The sequence below is a fragment of the Nerophis lumbriciformis genome, linkage group LG24 (assembly GCF_033978685.3).
Source record: "Nerophis lumbriciformis linkage group LG24, RoL_Nlum_v2.1, whole genome shotgun sequence".
Taxonomy (NCBI): Eukaryota; Metazoa; Chordata; class Actinopteri; order Syngnathiformes; family Syngnathidae; genus Nerophis; species Nerophis lumbriciformis.
This window is the reverse complement of record NC_084571.2, coordinates 10,268,964-10,286,532: the sequence shown is the minus strand read 5'-3', so window position 1 is coordinate 10,286,532 and position 17,569 is coordinate 10,268,964. Positions and strand designations below refer to the sequence as shown.

General features: G+C 39.5%; 2 protein-coding genes across 2 annotated transcripts in view; both read right to left on the bottom strand.

Annotated features, from left to right (window-relative positions):
* Window positions 1–9,882, bottom strand: part of LOC133620247 (rho GDP-dissociation inhibitor 1-like) — a 34,443-nt gene extending 24,561 nt beyond the window's left edge. The window contains exon 1 of the mRNA XM_061981569.2: window positions 9,718–9,882. The gene's annotated coding sequence lies outside the window, so the exon portion shown is untranslated. The remainder of the gene's footprint in view (window positions 1–9,717) is intronic.
* A 652-nt stretch (window positions 9,883–10,534) lies between these two features.
* Window positions 10,535–17,569, bottom strand: alyref (Aly/REF export factor). The gene is made up of 6 exons (XM_061981560.2): window positions 17,147–17,569; window positions 15,872–16,027; window positions 15,649–15,796; window positions 11,175–11,238; window positions 10,910–11,096; window positions 10,535–10,834 (listed from the first exon to the last, which is right to left on the bottom strand). Exons 1-6 carry the CDS (start codon window positions 17,393–17,395, stop codon window positions 10,820–10,822), a joined length of 819 nt encoding a protein of 272 aa, XP_061837544.1. The 5' UTR covers window positions 17,396–17,569; the 3' UTR covers window positions 10,535–10,819.

Below are 17,569 nucleotides of genomic sequence, written 5' to 3'. Positions count from 1 at the left end.
ACAGACTTATGCACAAACTTATCTTAACTGCATTATGTCAGATATTTGAATTTTTTTAAGTAGCACAATAATTACTTTCCTTTGTAATTAATTCAATTTATTAAAGAGTAATTCAATTACTTTTTTAAAGTATTTTTTAGAACACAGCTTGCCACGGCGTGTATGTCCTATAATAATGCTTATCTATAAAAACAGCATTATTTTAAAGGTAAATTATTTTCATGTTCCTGCTGACGTTCAAACACGTCCTCTTAAACAAGGGCACTTTCACATTTTGTTCTTTTGTTTCTGTTAGCTGAAAAATGGAGCATAGCTAAATGTTTTTGAAAGAAGATTTTTTTTTTTTAATATATATTACCGTATTTTCCGCACTATAAGGCGCACCTAAAAACCACACATTTTCTCAAAAGCTGACAGTGCGCCTTATAACCCGGTGCGCTTTATATATGGATTAATATTAAGATTCATTTTCATAAAGTTTCGGTCTCGCAACTACGGTAAACAGCCGCCATCTTTTTTCCCCGTAGAAGAGGAAGTGCTTCTTCTTCTACGCAAGCAACCGCCAAGGTAAGCACCCGCCCCCATAGAACAGGAAGCGCTTCTTCTTCTACTGTAAGCAACCACCCGCCCGCGTAGAAGAAGAAGAAGCGCGCGGATATTACCGTACGTTTCATTTCCTTTGTGTGTTTACATCTGTAAAGACCACAAAATGGCTCCTACTAAGCGACAGGGATCCGGTTCATGAAAAGACGCAATCTCTCCATCCGCACACAGACTACTATTTCACAGCAACTGCCTAAAGACTTTCAAGAAAAGCTGGCTACTTTCCGTGCATATTGTAAAAACAAGATAGCTGAAAAAAAGATCCGGCCAGAGAACATTATCAACATGGACGAGGTTCCACTGACTTTTGATATTCCTGTGAACCGCACTGTGGATACAACGGGAGCACGTACGGTGAATATTCGCACCACAGGGAATGAGAAGTCATCCTTCACTGTGGTTCTAGCTTGCCATGCTAATGGCCAGAAACTTCCACCCATGGTGATATTCAAAAGGGAGACCTTGCCAAAAGAGACCTTTCCAGCCGGCGTCATCATAAAAGCTAACTCGAAGGGATGGATGAAGAAAAGATGAGCGAGTGGTTAAGGTAAGTTTACGCGAAGAGGCCGGGTGGCTTTTTTCACGCAGCTCCGTCCATGTTGATATACGACTCCGTGCGCGCCCACATCACGCTGGTTTTTAATATATTATTAAAGTTTGACTGACCTATCTGACTGTTTTTTTGACATTCCTTTAGCGCAGTTAGATGCGGCTTATAACACGGGGCGTCTTATAGGTGGACAAAGTTTTGAAATATGCCGTTCTTTGAAGGCGCGGCTTATAACCCAGGGCGCCTTATGGTGCGGAAAATACGGTATTGTCAAGGCTTTTTCTTTTTTTCTTTTTCTTACTTGTTGGTACCGGTTTTTGTGTATTTGGGATCCCCATCAGTCCCGAAATTTTTAAATCAAGGCATGGTGGAGATATTTAGTTACGTCAATGGATATTTCTATTTGCGGGTTAGTTTATGGGCCAAACTATATCGGGATATGAGTTTTGATCCATATCGCCCAATCCTATACTCGTATTAGCGACAGTGCGAGCACAGATTTGGGATGTTCTCTGTTTAATTGAGCATTACAGTGGGCCTTATGATGTCATTGTGTTTAAATGTATGAGTGTACATGTGTACGTTCAGTGTTAACAATTAAAGTGTGATATTTAAGACATTTCATATTGCTACTAAGGCTGGGCGACAAAAAAGTATATCTCGATATATTTTTGCTTAACTCGATATTCGATATATATCTCGATATATTTTTTGGTGAAAGTATACTTATAAAGATATTCCTTTTTGAGCAATATTCACTGATATTGAAGTGAATGACAACTGTACTGTAAACAGTCAGTGGCACTTTTATAACCCAGTTAGTCAAGATGGGTATTAACAGCACAGAAAAGAAACTGTTTAAGTAGTACAAAATTACATAACATAAATGAAATAGAAAAATATTATTTCTACATAAAATAAATAACATAGGTGTGCAAATAATACAACATGTATCAAACTCAGATAAAAAATACATTTGCAGGCAGGCGCTTTTTAATTCCCAGTCGACGATGTAATGGACTGACACACACGTACGGTTCTGTGGTCCTACTAGAAGTGGTCAGCGCAGAGTAAATGACTTTACTTAATTGTGAGGTTGTGATCTTCCTCACTTCGGCGTACATTTCGCTTGAATATTCTCTCTTCTACGACTCCCTCGTCGTCATTTGGGAAGTGAACAAGGGGATGGGTCAAATGCAGAGGACAAATTTCACCACACCTAGTGTGTGTGTGACAATCATTGGTACTTTAACTTTTAACTTTAAGTGCGCGTCAGTTGTAAATTCCCTTTCTGGTTCGATGACCCGGCCTATCTGGCCTCTGATTGGCCTGTCCGTAATGTTTGCTCTACTCTTAACCAATCGTGACTCATTATTTTAAACCAACCAACCAATCATGGATTTTTTTTATACTTATACCAACCAAATCATTTATCTTTCCCGTATATTTTGTCCCCTGCCCGTGGAGTTGCACTAGTGCAGTTCTCTTTCTCTTCTCCCTCTCTCTTCTTTTGTAGCATGTAGCTTAGCTAACTGCTACATGGGTCTAAAAATAGCTAAGCTATGGAAATCACTACTTGTTTAACGAGTAGCGAAGCTACTGCCGAGCTACTGGGAAATGTAGTTAAGCTACGTAGCTTCGATTTTTAAGTTAATTATTTTTCATTTGAAAAAGAGGTTGAGAAGGGGTTTAATAGCTCATGAAGTGTTGCGAGGGAGAACAAGGAACACAACAAATAAGCGGCATTCGGTCGTTTTAACGTGAACAAAATGATATCGATATTACGATATTTTCCTAATTCATATCTTATTTAAAAATATATCGATACATCTTACAAACTTGATATATCGCCCAGCCCTAATTGCTACTAAAAAAATTTCTGTGCTACAAAAATGTTTCCTTACTACAATTTTTACACATTTTTCCGTGCTACAAGTGAAAAGCTAAGCGTACATCCCTGTTACCTTACTTATCTACCTAGTCAGAGACCTAAAGTGTGTCGCGATGAATTATCCAGTTTGAATACCGGTCCTGTTGTCCTTTTGGTAAATTATAATGCAGAGACTAGATAATGGCACTGACTCTAATGAGGTCCACACATCCTCCATTCGGGTGCCAAATAATAAACTGGATTAAGTCCAGAGCCATTTGAGGCACAATGCTGGCAACATCAAAATTAATGGGTACATTTGAATGATTTTGAGATAGAACCTTCAGTCTTTTAAAGTCAAACATGACACAATGCTATGTGGCATTTTGCTTTTCAAAGTTACGAGAACTTCCTTTGACTTGCAAGAGCTTGATGATTCATATCCTCTTGACTGCTAAACCACATGCAGCAAGGCCAAGACACAATTTCTAGTTCTAAAACTCCACCTGCGAACTCGAGTCACCTTTGATTAGTCATTTGTGTCTGGACTCTTTACTGATATTGTAAACAAGGAAGACAACAGCAATGCATCTGGGCAAAAAAAGCAGACCGCGTTACAGTAAGTGTTGATGCCCAAGTCGAGCAATGGGGAAGTGCTGCAGCAAGAACTCATCTAGAACTGAAGCAATGCGCAGGAAGTCCAAAACAAGTCATGTAATCAAAAGGGAAGAGGAACAGGTTTGAGTGGATGAGCTCCTTTTAACCGACGACTTAAAAAGTTGCTATCAGATTTCGATAAGGAAATGGCTACATTAGCAAAGGCGTCAAAATCCCATCGCAAGAAAAACGGACGAAAAGGAAACAAAGGAGTATTTTCCCAGGAAGATCTAGAACAAATAGGAAGCTTTAAAAATAGTCCCTCCGTGTGGTGGCAGGAAGCTGCCATAGAATAAGATAGCAAGGTACTGGATGAAAGGTCTACTCCTCATCCTTAATCACTTGCACACAATGGAGCACCTTCTAAAATGGCCACGATATTTTCTTCGACAGATTAAAGTCAGTAGTTTTGCATGGATATGCAGATTGGTTTGAGGTTGAAATGTAGCGGTAGGTTAAAGAAGGATGTGTTCCGACCACACAAAGGCAGACACACAAACCTGGAAAACACTGGGCCATGTGTGCCTGTGGGCTGGCAGACATCCACGCAACCGGTCAGGGACGTGACATGATGGTCTTGGGCATGTTAGGACCGTTTGGGGAAGAATATTGCCAGACCATCAGCACCAGTTGAAAAATGAATAGTCACCAGGTAATCACGGGGTTGCACGTTCAATGCCCCTGGAAATAACACTCTTCTACAGTCACATAACATCTCGGCGGTCAAAAAGACAAATACGTCTCAAAAGTGGCACAAAAACTGGAAGTGAAAATCCGAAGAGATGGACTCTAGTGGGGTTTGGCTGCTAAAGCTAGCCGTCAGCCATAAACAGGCTAGATAAGCGTTGTCGTTTATCAAAAGTAAGTTTTATTATGTTGACACTACATGAGTGGTTAACTTCTTTTTACACTTACATGACCATTAAATACTTTTCTTCTCATACCAGTTAGTAGCCATTAAGATATGTGAGTGTTTAAAAAGAGTGTTAATATAACCGTGCTTAACTAGGACTTATATTACGAGTGTTAGAATACGAATGGAAACATTATCTGCACAGTTTATAAAGGTTTTAACATGGAGACAGCCTGATGATAGTGTACAGTATAGTACAATATTAGTAGTAGTACAAGGTGATATGATAAAAATTGCAGCCTCCTGAAAAAGTGATATACTGTATGTCACAGTACATTATTTTGTGTGTAAATTTATTTATTTATTATTTATTTTAAATGATAATAGACGCATTTCAAAAAGGGTTACAAAGGCTCCTAATTTAGTTACTGACATATGCAGTAATAAATGGCATCATTTCCAGTTGTATCATTTTCTCAAAACTACTAATCAATCTACTTGTGGATATCTGCTTATTTTTGTTGTAACCTGTTTTAATCTACACTTCTGGTACAATGTAAGAGGCACTAATGTTTCTGTTGTCTGGATACTTTACATACATTTTAGGGGATACTACAAAATTGGGTATCGATTCAACACCAGGTAGTCATATCAAATTTTCAACATCATTGAATAATTAAATTTTTGATCACAATACAACATCAACATTTATTAACAATACCAAATATATATTTAAATAATTTTCTACTATTGACTCATTTAAATTATTTGGGGGTTTTTTTTGCCCTTAAAGCCCTCCTGCGTCCAGGGACCTATTTCCCGTGAACAATAACAAGAACAAAATATTTTTGGATTTAAAAAAAAAAAAGATCTAACCACTGTAGTATTGAACAAATTAAGATATTATGCTTGGTATCATTACTATTGATTATGGTATCCATCCGCTCACCTTTGTTTATGTTCACAAGCTCTAGCTTGTATTTAGCTTATCCTGCTACAGCATGTAGTGTGGCACGTTTAGCTATTCCTCATCCTCCAAAGATGATACTTGTAAGAAATGTAGTGTATTTTCCACCATAGAGGGGAGGATTGCTGACTTAGAAGTGGCTTTGCACCATGGAGCCGCTAGCTAGAATGCTACATTGCATTTGTTCACTTGTCGCTGTCAAATTTGTGGACACAGCTAAAATGTGTCATCAACATACATTATCATTAAATAACGATAGTATTAAAAGGTCTATCGTCGGCCCAATGTACGGTATTTTCCAGACTATAGAGTGTACGGTATAGAAGTCGCACCCACAAAATTTCAGAAGAAAAAATATTTTCCATATTTTAGCCGCACCACATACACAGTATACACCTTGCATAAAGAGTTATTAACACAGAAAAATATTTCAAATGTTGATTTACATACATTAATTGTTTCCAAACGGTGTCTGTAAAACAGCCAATCAAACAAAACAGAAGTCATCGTCATGGACCAACTAGCTACGGAAGCTAGCTCTTCAATCGGCTAAACAGACTCAATAACTCCACGGTGACGTTTTGCCGAATTTACTGAGGAATTTGTGAAACTGAAACAATACAAAAAGAATGCCATCGATAATACTAACACAGACACTAGTAAATGTTTTAGCATATTAGCTAATGCTAACAATGCTAGCTTGATTACATTACGATAGCACGTACAAATATGCATGAAATCACTCCAACAGACTTCACACATGGGACGGTTTAGCAAGTAAGTATTGTTGTAGTTACATTGTAAAAGTTAGAAATTTTGCTAGGAGTGATGAATGAAGAATCCTTTTGAACAGAAACGCCACGGACGTTTTTACTTCCAGTTTAAGACATGAAAACAGGAAGTACATTTTCAAAGGGTGGAACCAAAGCACAAACAATAACACAAGATTTTAGAGTCTGCTTGGGTTTAATGAAAACTATTGAACACAAAACATTATGGCCGTTGGCGAAGAAAAATTAATTAATTAGCTGTACCGTTATATAAGCTGCAGGGGTCAAAGTGTAGAAAGAAAGTAACACATGATCCGGAATTTAGGGTATATCACAAGATTTCAGTATACAGTGATGCATTGGTTTTTGTACTCCCCACTTTTCAGAGGACATTTTCGGCAAAACATGGCCTCGATTTGTGTATGCCGTCTCTTTTTGTTATCATTTAAACATATTTTGCATTGTTTTCTGCATGTAAGGCAGCTGTGTTGTTAGCATTGCCAGGACTGCAGACTGATTGGTTGTTTATATCTTCCCGTTTAGATTAAGAATTAATCATAATCTTCATGCAAGTAAAAAAAAAAAAGTGGGCACAAAGAAGCTTCTTTTCATCGGTTTTTCGCCAACTTCCTGGTTTATGTCCACAACCTTTTACTGTCCAGATGAGGGACCTGATTTATAATCCAGAATTAACTTTCACCAACTCAGAGACGATGCAGCAGCTCAGTATATGTCCATAGCTGCAGTAGCTAGTTACCTCTGTGATCACGGCGCCGCTAAAAGTAGTTCCTCTGTGTTAGCGCTCATAAAAACAATAGCCCTAATACTACCACCGTAATGCTTAATATCAAAGGGGAACTGCACTTTTTTTGGAATTGTGTCTGTCATTTACAATCCTTATGTGAGACAAGAGCACATGTTTTCTTTTTTTATGCATTCTAACTCATAAAATATGGCAAGTACAAGGTGGCCAACAATGCAGCTAATTGGAATACACTATCGCCCCCATAAAAACATCCAAAAACTGCCAGCAATACTCCATTTACATCTCGTGACCTAAACACTGACCTATTTTTAGCGGCACCGTGATCACAGAGAGCTAACTAGCTTATGCTGCTATATTGACACATTGAGCTGCTGCATCGCCTCTGAGCTGGTGAAAGTTAATGCTAGATTATTAATCATGTCTCTCACCTGGATAGTAGAAGGTTGTAGACATAAACCGAGGAGTTGGTCAACTTTGACATTCAACTTAGATCCGGAGATGGCGAGAAAAACACGAAAAGTCGCTCATTTGCGGCACCTTTTCTTTTAACCCTTTTGATTAATTATTTGTCTAAACGGGAAGATATGAATATCCCATCAGTCGGCAGACATTGTACAGTAAGTGATTGTTTTATTTGTATATCTTAGCAATACCGCTACATGTTGCTTACTGTTTGTTGTTGAAGGGAAAAGCGAACGCTGTGATGTATCTTTGAAATGAACACGTTGCCGCATGCTTAAAATGAGCAAAATATGTAAATATTACATGCTATTATGAATGTTACTACATTACATATATACTTACAGTGTGTATCGAAAAAGTTGGAGGTTTTTGGATGTTTTAGTGTGTTAAAGCACTTTATAGACTCCAATTAGCTCCATTGTGAGCTGACTCTTGCTGGTGTTTATTTACGAGTTAGAATGCATTATGAATGTTACTACATGACATATATATTTACAGCGTGTATATAAAAAGTTGACAGAGGTTTTTGGATGTTTTTAAAGTGCTTTATAGGCGGAATAGAGCGAATCTAATTAGCTCCATTGTTAGCTGACTCTTACTAGCGTTTATTTACGAGTTAGAATGCATTATGAATGTTACTACATTACATACATACTTATATCGTGTATATAAAAAATTTACGGAGGTTTTTGGATGTTTTTAAAGCGCTTAATAGGCTGAATAGAGCGACTCCAATTAGCTCCGTTGTTAGCTGACTCTTGCTGGCGTTTATTTACGAGTTAGAATGCATTATGAATGTTACTTCACGACATATATACTTACAACGTGTATATAAAAAATTGACAGAGGTTTTTGGATGTTTTTTAAAGCGCTTTATAGGCGGAATAGAGCGACTGCAATTAGCTCCATTGTTAGCTGACTCTTGCTAGCATTTATTTACGAGTTAGAATACATTATGAATGTTACTACTCTACATATATACTTACGTGTATATAAACAATTTCCGGAGGTTTTTGAATGTTTTTTAAAGCGCTTTATAGGCGGAATAGAGCGACTGCAATTAGCTCCGTTGTTAGCTGACTCTTGCTAGCGTTTATTTACGAGTTAGAATGCATTATGAATGTTACTACTCTACATATATACTTACAACGTGTATACAAAAAATTGACGGAGGTTTTTGGATGTTTTTAAAGCGCTTTATAGGCGGAATAGAGCGACTGCAATTAGCTCCATTGTTAGCTGACTCTTGCTAGCGTTTATTTACGAGTTAGAATTCATTATGAATGTCACTACTCTACATATATACTTACAACATGTATATAAAAAAATTGACTGAGGTTTTTGGATGTTTTTTAAAGCGCTTTATAGGCGGAATAGAGCGACTGCAATTAGCTCTATTGTTAGCTGACTCTTGCTAGAGTTTATTTACAAGTTAGAATGCATAATAAAAGAAAAACACATGTGTGCTTGTCTTACATAAGATTGTGAATGGCAGCCAATTCCAAAAAAAGGTGCAGTTCCCCTTTAAGACAGGAGCGAGGCAGCAAGTGGTGGCAGGATTTGTGGGCATGGCTGATCTCTGGAATAATCACCTATCAGCCATAATCACTTGGAGCACATTTGATTCAAGGTGGTGTGATTATTATATGCACAGCCAAGCCAAACAGGAATAATCATTGTGTTGATCTAAAGAATGAGAAATTCATGTTTGGGTGTGAGGAAAAAGTTGAGATCCAGGAAGTGACATATTACACCTAATACAATACAATGGTCGACTTATTCAACTTGAATTAACTAATTACTTGTTATATTAAAAAAATAAAAACAAGCGTATTATTGTGAAAAAACAATAAAAGGTGGTCGCCATGATTCCTTCTAGAACTTTCTAGACCAGTTTTTACACCCGGAAATGAAAAAAGGTAGGGTTTACGCAAAACACGCTGCTTAATGAATAATTCAAGAGAAGACTTCATCAAGTTTGGTGAACAAATATCACAAAAAACACATTAAACGTCTCTATATTGGCAGTAATGGTTATTGTAAAACTCCCTCGCAACAGGAAGTTGATCTTTGCCCAACTAAAATGGGTCATTATTTCTCGGGTAGAGCGGGCAGACATTCCCCTACAAAAACTCGCTAAATGCACCAAAGCAACATTGACTAGTGATAAAACAAAGCGACTTTCGCGAGAGTTTATCGAATGTTTCATTGAATCTTACCGTGTATACCTCCGGAAGGCTGGAAACTGTTGAGTACGTCGGCGAGAGAGAGGTGAAGTGGAGTGACACAGGAAAATGTGAGCGTTCCCGCGGACGGGCGAAACAACGTCCGGTGGATTAACTTCAAAATAAAAGTAACGCTCCTTGGTCAAGAAAAAAGTGTGGTTTCCACAGGCCATGACGACCTACTGAGATTTGTTGTTTCATGTTTTTTTTCTTCACAAAAATGATTTACTGTAGTAGAAAGTGATATACGCTTAGCACAATTGCATGGATGCTACAACCGGAAGTACTATACCATTTACACGACAACACTTAGGAAAACTATACATATTGTAGTGTACACGTAACTATGAAGCAAAATGTAAGAACACGTCATAAGTTGAGGGGATAGTATGTGATTTAGGCTTTTGTTCGTATTTATTGAGCCTTACGTGGTACTATTTTGCGGAAACGTTTATTTTTAGTTACATCTAATTTCCCTTCCGCAAACGATTGACCACGTGGGGATATCTAGTGGCCAATCTGTATTACTGCATGGACGTATAACAATCTAGTGTACCTATTGTGTGCATGTTTGTACTAATACTTTACTAAAAACTGCACTGCAACCAAATCTCAAATGCGTGATAAATTAATGTTCCTTCAGTATATACTGTATGTCTATAATCATCAAATATTGCGTGGCATTCTATAGCATTACAATCCAATATTGAACCTTGCACATCCCCTAAAAAGTACAATTAGACTAAATAAGTAAATATTAATGACTATATTCTAGTTTTCATCACACAGAAATGACACAAATGAAACATGATCTGGTTAATATACACTGCAGGTTTTATTACAAGTTTCATTTACTACAAGTTTGGAGGAATGGACTTGGAAATGTCAACTTTCAATCTACAGACAAAACCATTTTCATCAGAAAAGGAGGAGAAAAAAAAAAGTATAAAACACTTCAGAGCAGTTAAAAGAGGCTGGAGCAATCAATGACCAAAATCACATCAGGACAACCATGTGTAAAACAATCTGCACTATTGTAACAGACATCCTTCTGTGCAGCCAGGATAGGATGACCACGGGACAGCAGCAAGACGTCTTAGCTGGTGTCCATCTGAGAAACACAGAAACAATATGAATACATGTATTTTTTTTTTAAATCAAGCAGCACATAAACTGATGCACTCACTCTAGCATTGTAGGCGTCTAACTGGGCGTCGAGTTCTTCTGCCGAGAGCGACTGCTTGTTACCGGCACCTCGGCCGCCTCGCCCTCGTCCTCTGAAGCTACCGCCAGCCCCGCGTCCACCACGACCCCTCTGCATGCCGCCATAGTTGCCCCCGCGGGTTCTGTTCATTCCGCCGCCTCTGTTCATGCTGGAAAGATTAAAAACAATTAAATACAATTCTCATACACTAAGGCTTGGGGGGTCTTGACAAAAAAACTAAACTTACCCCTGCATCGGCCGCCTCTGTGTGTCGATCTGTGATGTGACGAGCTGTATGTTCATGGGCCTCCCTGCACAGACAAAACATGGAGGTTTACCGCTAGGAAACTGGCATACGCGGAGTGTCAATCTTTGGACACCCAATGATTCGGTACAGAATTAATTCTCACAATTCATTATTTGGTATAATAATTAAAATAAAACATTTTTTAGAACAGGTTCGAAAAACTTCTGGATGCATGAATAGGTCCTAAAAATGTATTTTCAATAAGGAATCTGCATATACAAATGTCTTTAAAAAATTATTCCTAGAAAATAGATTTTTTTCTAAATCAAAATATGGATTGTTTTATAATCGGAATAAATAGGAATTGCGATTCGGGAGTGAATTGACTTTGTTCACCCCTGGTCCGTGTATGTCACAGCCATTTGTTTTGTTTGGAAAAGAAAAATGTTGAACATAAATATCAATTTATCCCCCTTTTTGGTTGATAAAAAAAAAACGGCAAGTGGATGGATAGCCATTATCCTAAAATGGTAATTAAAACGAGTGGAAAACTATTTTCTCTATTCCCCGTTTGGACATAAAGGTAGATGCGGGGAAGGGAGCACCCTTTGAGAAAAAAAAAGAAGATTTCTATAAACATGAAGTGCTTTCACACCAACCCAAAAGAAAATGTTGAAAAACAAGAGTACATTTTCTGAAATTGTGTGCATATCTACATTATATTTTACCTTTAGTTTTATTCTCATCCACCAACCTTCTTTGGCTGTCTTTCATAATGTACCAGTGAATCTTCAGGCTTTTTAGTCGATCATTTACTAACATTACTGAAAACGTAACGCAAAAGTCTAAAACAGGCAGGCAAAGAACTCAAAACATTTCCCATTTGGCCACGCCCCCTCAAAACTTCCGGTGTTGGGACCTCAGTTTACAGTCACATCAAAAATATACCTTGTCCCTGGCTACTAATAACATCTCTAAAACAGTGGTTTTCTAACTTTTTTCAACAAAGCACCACCTCAGAAAAAACTTTGCTCTCCAAGTACCACCATAATGACCAACATTAAAATACAGTAGCGTAGTAAACCAAAATACTCATTGAAAACAAGGCAGGTTTATTTTATTTTAAGTATATTTTTGGCCACGATAACATTACACAGTTTGAACAGTAACACTGTCAATATCAGAAAGTAAAACATTAATCACTTAAGTGATTCTTTGGCATACCAATGGATGGAGCCCACGTACCACAGTTTGAGAATCACAAAAAACCTGGAAGTGATATTTTTGACAAGAATATCCATGTTTAAAAATGCTGCTTCCCGCGTTTTTGCGAAATTTTACATGCCTTTAGGTTGCACATGTGCAGTGTCTCTTGTCAGTGTCCTCATCTGTGAATGACGCAGAGCAAAAACAGAAGAGTGACTGACGTACACCAACCGGTTTGCCTGCTCGATAGAGCCAATAAAAAGTGTCACTTTTAGGGCCGGCCGATATAGCAGTATTATGAGTTCTACAGCTATTTATAGAAAGTGATAAGTATTTAAGTACAATATTGTCAGTGATCTTTTAATAATGCTTTTTTTATGGCCATTTACTCTTCTCTGCGCCGCAAGTGGACAAAACTCAACATGTCTGACAACAAAGGTATGTTAATGGCATTAGCCCCGTAACACTAGTAGCTTTGTAATGTGGTTAGCTTTTAATATAAATGTGGCCAATTAAAACCCTTGCTAGGTATCTTATGTGGATGCAATGTTCGGGTTGCATATGTCACAATTTTCTATTTTCTCAATAACTAATTAATCTAAATCTAAACTTCACAATTGCTCCACTCTCATCCTGATAATGTTGCTTTTATCGTCAAAGCTGGCGTCTTTTTTTATGCGTGTCAAATAACTGTTCGGTTGGCTTGCTCGCTGCGCTGAGATCAACACAAATAGCATGAAAGTCACACTTACCTACATGTCAACAATCATAAATATTCCTTCTAAATCAGACATTAACACAAACATTTTTAAAGGCTATAATTGTGTGCATTCCAATAAGATTTGTTTTGTTATTTGCACAGGTCTTTATTAAACCTATTTTCATGTACCGTATTTTCCGCACCATAAGGCGCCCTGGGTTAAAAGCCGCGCCTTCAATGAACGGCATATTTCAAAACTTTGTCCACCTATAAGCCGCCCGGTGTTGTAAGCCGCATCTAACTGCGCTAAAGGAATGTCAAAAAAAACAGTCAGATAGGTCAGTCAAACTTTAATAATATATTAAAAACCAGCGTTCTAACAACTCTGTTCACTCCCAAAATGTACGCAAATGTGCAATCACAAACATAGTAAAATTCAAAATAGTGCAGAGCAATAGCAACATAATGTTGCTCGAACGTTAATGTCACAACACACAAAATAAACATAACGCTCACTTTCTGAAGTTATTCTTCATTCATAAATCCCTCGAATTATTCTCCTTCGTGTCCGAATTGAAAAGTTGGGCGAATGTGGGATCCAAAATGTCGTCTGGCGCTGTCTCCCTGCCTCCCTGTCTTGGTGAACGTCACGTGTGTTCGCCTTCTGTCATCCACTGTTCCCACGCAGTTAGCAGTCTAGCTTCGAATGCCCTGTTGACACCAATATCTAGCGGCTGGAGGTCTTTTGTCAATCCACCCGGAATGACGGCGAGTATTGAATTAAGCGCGTAAGCGTGTCTCTTAATGTGATGTTATGAGCTAGCAAATATAACAACTACACTACCCAGCATGCAACGATAGTGACGAGCATGCGCGGTAGCCCTGAGAAGCGTTGTTGTATGCTGGGAGTTAGAATGTGGTTATGAGCACGCTGTTAGTAAACGTTGAGAACTCAGTTAACACGCCTCGTCTGCATTATTTATAATTAGACAGACAACACACTTAATAGGAGCCATTTTGGGGTCTTTACATAAACACACAAATGGAAATGAAACGTCACATATCCCAGCATGCACCGCGCGCTTCTTCTACGGGGAAAAAAGATGGCGGCTGTTTACCGAAGTTGCGAGACCGAAACTTTATGAAAATGAATCTTAATATTTATCCATATATAAAGCGCACCGGGTTATAAGGCGCACTGTCAGCTTTTGAGAAAATTTGTGGTTTTTAGGTGCGCCTTATAGTGCGGAAAATACGGTAATACTATGAAGTTGTAGGTCTAGGTTTCCTGCCAGAGTAAGCATGTTTTTCTTTACATTAGTTATTTGCACAGCTGTAGGTTTTGTTTTTAAATGTAGGCTATTTGTGTAACAGATTTCATAAATGTTCAAATAATACTGTACACTTGTTTATAATTCTGTTACCTGCACAGTTGTGCTTTGTTGAGCAGAAAGTGGAACATGTGGTGTTGAGTTTAAACTAAACACTTTGCACATTTTGTTTCAGATACAGATACATATCGTTTATTGCCATTCGGTCTAAAAATACAGAGATATCAGTTTTGGTCCATATCGCCCCCGCCTTTGTCACTTTCCAGGTCCCTGGGGATTAAAACAGCAGAAGGGAACTCTTGTCCGTGACACGTTTGTTTTCTGTTGTGGTTTCAGGTCACTTACTAGCTGTGTTCTCATTACCCCTAGAAAATATGCAAGACCTAAATATTGCAATAAGAAACTGGTAATAGGATAGGATGGACTTTTATTTATACCACAACGGGGGAATTTATGCGGGATAATGGAATCACATGTTTTGAAAAACCTCTCAAATATGGCTAAAACACAAGGTGGTTTTTTAAACGTTTCGATATTAAAGTGTTTCGCAAAAGCATGATGGAAACACTTTTCATCACTATGCAGGTAAATTAGGGCAGACTTGGTCTCGCTTCCAAGTCGGCCGGAGGAAGCGGCACCGAACAACGTCGAGGGGGCCCTTGAACCCACTATTTGTTAATCCTTCATTCACAACTCTCCTTTAAAAATGCCTTATTCGTGGCCACTGCCATACGCGAGGATGTTGCCTTTGAGCGATCACCCGCTGCCTCCGTCACCTAATGACTTCACGGCTGCAATATCTTCCTCAAAATGGATTTTACGAGAATTACGGCTCATGGCGCAAAAAACACTTTTAATGGAAACACCTACAAGTCGCAAATGTAGTTTATCAAAATTATAGAAATAGTGCTTTAATTTTGCTAAAAACTACAATAGAAACAAGGATACTGGCAAGAGACACTGAGCATGTGCAATCTACATTTATGTCCAAATGACACTGGGTAACAATTATTTAATTATTTGTCAATTTATGAATGTTTGTTTATGTAAAACGGTTTATTTTGTTGACCACTGACCGAAGAAATAACTAACACCGGATAACAATCTGTTTACCGTTTTTGTTTTTGAATTATCCCACCAAAAAAACGCCCGCAGAAAATAGTTTGTTAAATCACTTTTGCATTCCTAATGAAGAACGAATACACGGACCATAATACAAACTGAAGAAAGTTCTTACCATCCAGCGGGATGCCATTGTACTGTTTCATGGCTTTGAGCGCATCTGCCCTTCTTTCAAAGTGGACATCGGCCGTCCCAAGACTTCTTCCCGAGCGATCGTAATGGACCGCTGCCTTTTTCAACGTCCCAAACTCGGCAAAGAGTTCCTGGAAAAGCAAAGACAAAAAAACTCAGCCTTTTTCTTTTTTTAACACAAACGCAACCCGGGGAGACAAGTGTACCTGAATGTCCGCGTCTGAAACGCCAAAGTCAAGGTTAGAGACGAGGAGCTTCCCTCCGGTTTCCACGCCGGCTCCGCCGCCGCCCGCCGTGCCGTTGAAGCTGCTGTAGCCGTTGTCGAACATGTCGTGTTGCCACTTATCTGGGAGCTGTTTGGGCTGCAACAGACGAGAGAACGCACCTGCTGACTTCAGGAATCCCGCTTGCCTGTCAATCACCGAGTCCACACGGCTGGGTGTTGGGGCAAGCAGACGCTCCACTTCCAACAGGGCCGGGGGTCCCGCCATTATCCCCTTGCCCACCCCGTCACGACAAGCAATGTATTCATATATCTCTGGGCTGTATCGCTTTAACACATGCATAAGCTAGCAAAGATGCATTTTATACATATCGTCCCCAACTCACACTATCTCTATGCTACAGGCTAACATCAACTCCTCCACCCCAGGCTATCCAGAAATGATCTTCTGGGTGGGCTCCTCCTGAAGTTGCCTCCTGCTGTGGCCAAATGTTTCCAGGCCTGATCAAAAGTTCTTTAAAAGCCAAGGGGACGGCTTTTATTGGATGGGGGGGGGGATATGTCATAAGTCCATGATGCATGTGGATGGATCAGAAAACAACCAGAGGCAATTATGGCATCCATTTTGAGAACACGCCATTTTGAACCAGGGCTTTGTCTGCGGTGTTTCTACAGAAATACAAGACGATGGTGGCGGTTAGCTTTATTGGGACACTATAGAGGGGGTTGAAGTCCTCGGATCCATCCACCACACCGGGGAAAGACGAAAGGGGGCCTCGACGTGGAGCCCGCCAGCCAATCCCGGGACAAAGGACGTCCTGGTCACTGATAAAGAACGGTGCTCCTTTCGCGATGACAAAAATCATTACTGGGTGCTCTCTTGATGAATTGGAAGATTTCCCACTCCGCCGAAAAGAAACTTTGGACAAAAAGCACAGATACTGGCCCTGGACGAAAAATAGATTGTCGTCGTTGATTCAAAATGGCGACGACAAGCCCTTCCACGAGCCACCTGGAGCTAACAGGCTAGCACATTAGCTCTTTAAAAAAAGAGGGCATCTTCTTGTGGGGGGAAAAAAACAATTTAAGGGTGTTTCGGGGAGGGACAGATAAACTATGCAAACACTTTCCGTTAATGCTCAAGCGCTCGTGTAAACGGCTCTCCACGGAGAGAATTGTGGCGACCATTTTATTGGCTGTTAGCTAGCTAGCTAGGTGGAGCGCTAGCAAGCTGGCTGGAGTATACGCAGCTTCATACCCTGCTGTACGGCGTCGGTCTGCCTCTTGCGCGGTTCAGGTTTTGACGGCTCCTCATGGGGCCAGATCCTCCGCCTCGGCCTCCATATCCACCGCCGCCTACTCCTCCAAGGCGCCCAGCGCCACCTCCTCCTCCTCGGCCGCCGCCAGAGCCTCCGCGGCCTCGGCCTCTTCCGCCCCTGCCGCCACCTCTCTGCTGCCTGTTCTGCTTGATAATGTCGTCTAAAGACATATCCATTTTGTCGGTCATAATGCTCTTTCAAAAAGGTCTAACTGTTGAAGAAATTATTTGTCTTTTAAAAAAAAAAATAACACCCACGCCCTACGCTGTTTCGTCTTGCTGTACTGCCTTCACACAACCGAAGCCAACTGGTCCTGGTTAACACAAAGGACTTAAGAGGTTTGTGGACATGACGTCATTACG

Excerpts from the sequence above, each read along its gene's own strand:
- alyref (XM_061981560.2), bottom strand. The coding sequence starts at position 17,395 with ATGACCGACAAAATGGATATGTCTTTAGACGACATTATCAAGCAGAAC. Across the intron at positions 16,028-17,146 it reads GACCGACGCCGTACAGCAGG|CCCAAACAGCTCCCAGATAA; the intron begins GTATGAAGCTGC and ends CGTCTGTTGCAG. Across the intron at positions 11,097-11,174 it reads CAGAGGCGGCCGATGCAGGG|CATGAACAGAGGCGGCGGAA; the intron begins GTAAGTTTAGTT and ends TAATCTTTCCAG.